At 30.6% G+C, this 9,076-nt stretch overlaps 1 protein-coding gene across 1 annotated transcript; it reads left to right on the top strand.

Annotated features, from left to right (window-relative positions):
• The first annotated feature begins 5,571 nt into the window (after window positions 1-5,571).
• LOC107027808 (RNA-binding KH domain-containing protein PEPPER-like) lies at window positions 5,572-8,045 on the top strand. Its single transcript, XM_027919322.1, is given in 5 exon segments — window positions 5,572-5,865; window positions 6,058-6,298; window positions 6,373-6,752; window positions 7,373-7,564; window positions 7,830-8,045. Coding segments are annotated over 5 exon segments (1,323 nt in total).
• The last annotated feature ends 1,031 nt before the right edge of the window (window positions 8,046-9,076 follow it).

The raw sequence follows: 9,076 nt of genomic DNA, 5'->3' as shown, positions 1-9,076 counted from the left end.
TACACGCATTTCATACACTTAACAAGAGTTTAGAAATCCACTTGCCTCAAATAGTCGAACAATGACTCCAAAACTTGAGCCTTCCTCTTTTGGTTGACTTCCAAACCAATAAAATCTATTCAAATAAATAACCACGATATGATTTCGAAACTAACAACATTCATATTGCTATATCTCTAGCTTACACCCAAAACTCATCCAAATTTATAATAAAATTTCTAAATCTTTATTCCAACCAATTGATCAAATCTCATATTTTCTGAATTTCAAGTTTAGGGTTAAATCTTAATTCTCCGAATAACATAATTATAATGATTTTTATATATCATAATGCACCCACTATTTAACACATATCTCAATATATCAAAACTTGAATCCTAATAGGATAATCAAATGAAAATAATTAAAGCCGAAATTAACTGCCCAACACATCAATGGCGGACTACAAAACTATCTGCTGAAACCACTTATTTTAAATGTTCAAATTCATATTTATCGTTCCACTATTAATAATCCTAATCTTGGAGTAATCATTGTCCAATGATTAGGACTAATCATTGTCCAATGATTGAACCATAATACTTATACACATTTATAACCCCAAGTTCACAAGTTCATATATTAGTATAAATTATACACGTTTTAACCTAAAAATCTATTCCTAGTTACACAAAAATTTAATAGAAAGAATAAGAATAATTACCTTGATATCTCGAGATAAAAATATCGTTGTTTCTCCTCCTTTTTCCTTTTCTTTTCTCCCTTTCTTTTCTTTTCTTATCTGCGTATTTTTTTTTCCACAGATCGTTCCTTTGTTTCTTTCTCATAAGCCGTGTGCGGCTTTAATCTATTTAGGGCACTTTGCCCTTTTTTTTAATTATTTTTTTATTTTATTTTATTTATTTGATTTTCTTCTTTTTTTTCTTTCTTTTTTTTTTTCATTATTCTTAGCAACAAAATAATCCTTTATTAAATCTAAAAATTATGTCACTCATTCTTATAAGTCATATAAGTTATTTACAAAATCTACTAAAAAGGTTAATATAATAATGCTGGTTAAAATTTCTAAAACGACTAAGAGGATCATTACATTTTTATATGTTCCAAATAATTTTAGGGGATACAATCCCAACCTTAGCTGGTACAATCATGTTTTTATCATGAGCGCAAACTACAAAAGAGAATTTTGAGGAATCTTTTATTTGTGAATTCTCAATTTCTTTTGCATATCATTTGAATCGGAATGACCAACCTATTATGCCAACTTATATTTATACAAGTAAACTACTAGATTACTTTTGCATGTGATTCCATTACCCTGCCCATATTTGTATACAACAAACAATGGGGGAAAAATGAATAATCTTGGACGTAAATATTTATCACCCACTTTGATCGTAGTAATTTGAAGATATTAAATCTTCCCATTATTTATAGTCTCAATATAATATTTATTTTTCATTCTTCTGAAACTTAAAAAGTTTCTTTTGAGACTCACTACAACCTTTATATTATGAACAATTTCATTCCTCCGGATTTGTGTACTACCATAAAATTCACAACGCTATTCTTATGGGGACCATCTCCTTCAAGGAGAATATTATTATTATTATCATGGTTAAATTATCACATGGAAGACTTATTTCTTGGCAATCAATGACAAATTTATTTGGTCATAACCACAATCTTTATAGGATTGAACTATTTCTTTCTTTTGTCCTTCAATAGTTCATAATTTAACATATCACAATATTTGTGTAGTACTAAATGACTATTTATGTCAAAATATTTCTTTTCAATATCTCAAACCTCCCGTAATGGCGAGATGTGACATTTATCCAACAATTCATGGATATGTTCTTATCCATAAGAACACAAGTCACGTTTTCTTTAAGAAATGGACCATAACCATTTGAACATGCTCTATAAGTTTTTAATAGAAACTCATTGTCATGCTTTCACATTTATCAAATTTATGTGACTCACCTCAACATACCTGAAGCAATTAGTCCCTCTCTTTGACGCCACATAGGGTTTCTCTATATTCTATTTATTTTCCTTTTTCTAAAAAAAAATAAAGTATGATAGATTTCACTAATTTTAATTTTTTTATCCATGGATCAAGTGATAAAAGGATGTTAAATAATGTATGGGTCTGACCCACTAATCCCAACTAAATAAATTATATATTTAATTTATAACTATATTTATTTAATAGATTTAAATTTTTCCAAAACAATTTTGCAGACCAATAAAATAAAATAAAAAAATGACTTGAGACATTTATCGAAATGGGTGAAACGGTAATTTTATAAAATTTTCAAAAAATGATTTTTCTGGTCATTACATTATTTGTATTTGTATTTATATTTTATGTTCATGCTCTCGGAAAATTATGTCAAAACAATCATTTTAAAATCTAAAATGCGTCAATAAATACTTATTTTTTCATATGATCAAAATGAATAAATCGCTAAACCTACTGATTTGTGTTTTGAAGATTATGTAGTATTTTAGACCTATTGACACTCTTTTATTGATGTTATATATAAAGTCGTTCATCAACGCAACAAATTTTTAAAAATAATAATGGTAAGTTCCTCAACGCTGACTTACCAAAAAATTATTAATTAAAGTGAATTAATGATCGTTTGACACACATCCGTTAATAATTCTTATATATCGTTCAACTTTAACGAATTATCCGTTTCAATCGTATAAAAATAAATATTCATTTCAGATAAGATAAGTGAACCTTCTAACTTCAGATTCCAGAACTCACGACTATTTTTTTACACGCGAAATTATTAATTTTTAATGTATTCAATATTTTTGTTTAGTTGATAAACAATATGAAAATGTTTTTAAAAGAACTCGATATACTTCATCTAGCTGTTATTTCAGTTATTAGAAGAAGGACATAATTACTTTTATTAATATACTTTTTTATTATAAGCAATTTATTTTCCTTTATCATTTTGATAAACTTTGAGCGACTTGTCAAAATTAATAACGGCTACATAAACGATTTTTCAAAATCCAACGGTTTTTCAAAATAGCAATAATGTTAAGTCGTTCATCAATCCAACGAATTTTTTAAATAATAATGGTAAGTCCCTCAATGCTGACTTACCAAAAAAATAATTAAACTGGATTAACCGTCGTTTGACAGACATCCGTTAATAATTCTGATTTGTCGTTCAACTTTAACGAATTACCCGTTTTAGTGGTATAAAAAATAAGTATTCATTTATCCATTTCAGATAAGATAAGTGAACCCTCTAACTTCAAATTCCAGAACCCACGATTATTTATGTACGCCCGAAATTATTATATTGTAACGCATTCGACATCTTCATTCAGTTAATTAAACAACGTGGTAAGTTCTCAAAAAAAAATTCGATAAACTTCAAATAATCGTTATTTATATTATTATAACTAGCACTGAATTACTTTTATTAGCAAAAAACTCCTTTTTTTTGTTTTGATAATTTTTATTGTTCTTATTATTTTTTTATGTTTTTCATCACTCAATAATATATGTTGTATATTATGATTTTCATATTATAATTTCGTAAATGAATCCTAATTATTTATAAAAAATTGGAAAATTACATAATGAAAGTTTTTTTTTTTTTTAAAGTAACGCCAAGACGTTATATTAAGACACCTCTTCCCATTTTTCGCATACAACCAAAACCCTTTCAGCAAAACTCTCACTGAAAAACTCTTTTCACTCTGTTTTTTTATCTCAACTCAACAATGGTGTACTCTATTGTTACTAGCTCATCATTTGCACCGGCGATTCATGGTTCATCTGCGGCTGCGCCGCCTCCGTCGGAATCGCTTTCTGTAAAATCCGGTTCTTTTGGTACTGGGGAATCAATTGCGGTTGTGCAAAAATGGCTGGGATGGTCTGGGGATAACAAATTTTTAAGAATAATAACGCTAAGTCCCTCAACGCTGACTTACCAAAAAATTATTAATTAAATTGAATTAACGGCCGTTTGACAGATATCCGTTAATAATTCGGACATGTCGTTCAACTTTAACGAATTACCCCTTTTATTCATACAAAAAATAACTATTCATTTCAGATAAGATAAGTGAACCTTTTAACTTCAGATATCACAACTCACAACTAACTTTTTACGCACGAAATTATTAATTTTTAACGTATTTCATATTTTTGTTCAGTTGGATAAACAATATGGACATGTTTTTAAAAGAACTCGATAAACTTCATCTAACCGTTATTTCAGCTATTAGAAGGACATAATTACTTTTATTAATATACTTTTTTTATAAGCAATTGATTTTCCTTTATCATTTTGATTAACTTTGAGCGACTTGTCAAAATTAGTAACGACTATATAAACGATTTTTCAAAATCCAACGGTTTTTCAAAATAGCAATAATGTTAAGTTGTTCATCAATCTAACGGATTTTTGAAAATAATAATGGTAAGTCCCTCATGCTGACTTAAAACGAATAAACGGTCGTTTGAGAGCTGTGAATAATATGATAGGTCGCTCAACTCTAACGAATTATCTGATTCGTCGTATAAAAAACAAGTATCCCTTTATCCATTTAAGATAAGATAAGTGAAACTTCTAACTTCATATTTTATAACTCACGACTATTTATGTACACGCAAGTTATTAATTATTAACGTATTCGATATTTTTATTTAGCTAATAAACAATATGGAAATGTTTTTAAAAGAACTTGATAAACTTCATCTAATCGTCATTTCAGTTATTAGAAGGACATAATTACTTTTATTTGTACACTTTTTTGTGATAAACAATTAATTTTTCTTATTATTTTAATATCATAATGGATAAATTTTGAGCGGCAAAATTTAGTAACGGCTATACAAACGATTTTTCAAAAATTCAATGGTTTTTCAAAATAGCAATAATTTTAAGTCGTTCATCAACCCAACGATTTTTTTAACAATAATAACGGTAAGTCCCTCAACATTGACTTACCAAAAAATTAATCAAACTGAATTAACAGTCGTTTGACAGACATCCATTAATAATTCTGACATCTCGCTCAGTTTTAACGAATTATCCGTTTTAGTCGTAGTGAACCTTCTAACTTTAGATTCCAGAGTTCACGACTATTTATTTACGCATGAAATTATTATTTTTTAACGTATTCGACATTTTTATTCGGTTAATTAAACAACATGGAAATTTTTCTTAAAAATCAATAAATTTCAAATAATTGTTATATCAGTTATAATAACGAGCACAAAATCACTTTTATTAGCAAAAAAAAACTCCTTTTTTGTTTTGATAATTTGTATTTTCTTATTGTTCTTATATTTAACTTATGCTTATAATTACTTAATAATAAATATTTTATATTATGATTTCATATTATAATTTTGTAAAGAGATCCTAATTATTTATACAAAATATAATAAAAGCTTTTTTCTAGAAAGTAACGCCAAGCTGTTTATATTAAAGACAGATACCTCTTTTCATTTTTCACTTACGACCAAACCTTTTTCACTGAAAAACACTTTTCACTCTGTTTTTTTTTTCTCTCAACTCAACAATGGTGTACTCTACTGTTACTAGCTCATTATTTGCACCGGCAATTTGTGCTTCATCGTCAGTTCCGCCGCCTCCGCCGGAATCGCTTGCTGTAAAATCCGGTTCTGTTGCTACAGGGGAATCGGTTCAGAAATGGCCGGGATGGCCTGGGGATAACGTGTTCAAGCTAGTTGTGCCAATTGCTAAAGTTGGTGGTATAATTGGGCGGAGGGGAGAAGTTGTAAAGAGGATGTGTAAAGAGACTGGTGCCAGTATTCGTGTTCTCGAAGGTCCTGTTGGCAATGCTGATCAAATTGTAAGTTTTTGATCAAATAATTTTTGATAATTATTTAGGTTTTTGTTTCTTTTTTGGGATTTTTGTTTGAATTTGGATGATTTTGATGTGTGTAAAAACATCAATTGTTGTGATGAAACAGTAAAATTCATCAAAAACTTGTGTGAGTTGATTCGATCCAAGTATTTTATATTTGCTTCATCTGTTTTTCAGGTTTTAATATCTGGTAGAGAAAATCCAGATGCTGAGGTATCTCCAGCAATGGATGCTGCTATTAGAATTTTTAAGTGCGTTGCGGGGCTAAACAATGATGATCCAGGAGCAGTAGCTGCATTTGTGTCTTCAAAGTTATTGGTGGCTTCAGCACAAGCCATTCACTTGATCGGTAAAAATGGTTCCACGATCAATTCAATACAAGAAAGATCAGGTGTTGTGCTAAGAGTATTACCTGCAGGTGAGATCTTTAAGTTTTTTACTAATATGGCGTGACACAGTCATCTCGTATCTAATAATTTCTGAATTTCACAGATAATGTGGCCCTTTGTGTCACTAAAGATGATAGGATTATTGAAATACATGGAGAAGGTCCGAAGGTTCTCAATGCTTTTGATGCAGTTGTTAAACTACTGAGGAAGTTCCTGGTCCATCATAGCATGATACCGATTTTTGAGAAAATGGTAATTTTTTGATACTTTTAACTGAATTTTAATTGTCTATATATATATATGTGTGTGTGTGTGTTTTTACTAACTACCTGGGCTGATAAACCACAGTATCAGCCTTCTCGTCCTGTATCTGCAGCTGTTTCTGATTACCAAGACCCTTACTTACTTGATCATGGAACTGCCGTGGACTCCAAAACCCCACGGTCTACACTACCGCGATATGGACAGGATATTGTAACAAAGGTCAGTTTATGGATACTCTATGTCTCCGTTTTCTACCAGTATCGTGGATTTTATGGATTCATTGTGGTTTGATTTTGTTGCGGAAAATCAATATTTATACCGTGCAGAAATGTTGCCATGATTTAGAGTTTGAGCAAAGATCACTCTGTATCTCACCTTTTTAATTTCATTTCCTTTTGTGGTTTTGTGGGGTTGCTTTTTTTTTTTTGAACATGTGTGGCCTAGTTGTCCTGAACTAATTTAATATATCCGTTATGAGAAAAGTCTGGTAGATGACTGGCTTAGTAGAAAACAGAAACAAGGATATTGCCGAAGAATGATAAATTTAGTAATAGAAAATTGTCAGGTTTCATGGATATTCGTATTATCACGATTTCATGCTTGTGACTATGAATGATAAATTTAGTAATAGAAAATTTTCTTTTGAACTTAATTGACATGAGTTACATTTCATCGTAATCATTTAACTTTTTCGTTCATTTGCGCTTTCTGTGCTGAATGTGTATTATAGTAGCACTTCGCTCTTGAACTTGAATCTGTAGAAGCTCTTTCTTTCTGCTTAACCATTTGCCTAACAATATGAACATTAGCTAAATGTTTCTATCCTTTTTCTATCTCAGATCACAAAGGTTATGCAAGTCCCGCTGGGGTATGCTGAGGAAATCATTGGTGCTGAAGGCTGTAATATAGCATATATTCGCCGCACAAGTGGGGCAACTCTTACTGTGCAAGGGAGCCGAGTACCTGAAGAAATCACTATTGAGATTAAGGGTACCTCATCAGAGGTTAAAGCAGCTGAACAACTTATTCAGGTACGGAGACCATCGCCCTGCACCTCACTTTTTTTCTTCGCCACAAGTAATTTATAGTTTCATAAAAGTCAATATATAGAAGGAGATCATGGCCCTTAATTAGCTGGTATTGTTAGTCACTTATGTCTCTGTACTCTACCAGATTATATTCTTCCCTCTGGGTCCTTTTTCCTTGTATTACAAAATATGTTAAAATCTCGTTACACGTTTCATAAAAGCATGATTCAGCTAGCTTATGCTTGTTTATTCACTTGTCTTTGTTCAGGAGTTCATTGACAACCACCAAGAGCCAGCCCCAAGAATGTATGGGACGCGTGGGCCTGACTTTGGTTCTTTTTCGCGTTATGGTGATCCCTATTCTTCATCATCTTCGTTTCCACCTCAGATTTTCGAGAGGTATGGATCGTCTTTTCCACCTCAGAGTTTCGAGGGGTATGGATCGTCTAGTTTAGGAGGAGGATACAACAGTTATAGATTCTAAGGGCAGTAGTCTTTGTGGAATAGTTACTGGGAAACTCTGTTTTAAGATGATTTTATGTATTGTAATTAACTTTAACTTCAAGTTCTATTGAAACTTTGGTAAATATGTATTTTGGTGCTGCTTTTTTTGTTTCTAGATTAAGAAAAAAATGCTCAAAATTTTATTTGAAAAATGTTTTTTAAAAGAGTACTTCTGTGAGAAATATTACCCTTTGACCAATAAATTTAAAAAACACTTTTGATTAGCAAATAGTGTTTAATCAAAATTTTATTTGAAAAATGTTTTTTAAAAGAGTACTTCTGTGAGAAATAATTACCCTTTGACCAATAAATTTAAAAAACACTTTTGATTAGCAAATAGGGTTTAATCAAGCTTTTTAAAAGTGTTTTTAAGTATTATTTTTTAGAAAAAAGTGCTTTTAGGGAATAATTACTTTCTTTTAGCTTATTCGAAAAATAAGCATTTTTTGTAACAAAAAAAAACTGTAAAGAATGTAGAACTTGTCAATACTATTAGGTTCGAATTATATAATTTCTTTAACATAAATATTTTATAAAATTTATCAATCATTTTGAAATGGGGCAACCCTAGTGTCTGGGTTGTGACGTTTATAAGGGTTATATAGATCATTTTCTTGATTCACATATGATGTTTATTGATCTTGAAAAAGTCTATGAATAAAAATTTGAGGAAAGCCCTCTCAAGATGCCCGAAGGTTAGAGGTGTACCAGTGACTTACATTTAGAAGATGAATGGTATGTATAATGGAGCCAAGACTCGGGCTAGAGCGGTGGTAGGAGAGTGAGAGCACCTTCCAATTGAGACGAGATTGCATCGGGGATCAACACTTAGAATGAATCAAAAGGGTTTAGGTTGAGTAAGAACAAAATTAAATAATTGAATAGCAAATTCAATAAAAGATATTCCAAGAGAGATAATTTCAAGCATTTGGGTCTTTAATCTAGGTAACTAGGGACGTTGACTATAATGTAACATATTATGCGACGTGGAGAAAGTGGAGTCTTGCATAT

This window comes from Solanum pennellii, chromosome 8, assembly GCF_001406875.1.
Source record: "Solanum pennellii chromosome 8, SPENNV200".
Classification (NCBI taxonomy): domain Eukaryota; kingdom Viridiplantae; phylum Streptophyta; class Magnoliopsida; order Solanales; family Solanaceae; genus Solanum; species Solanum pennellii.
This window is presented reverse-complemented; position numbering and strand designations above follow the sequence as displayed.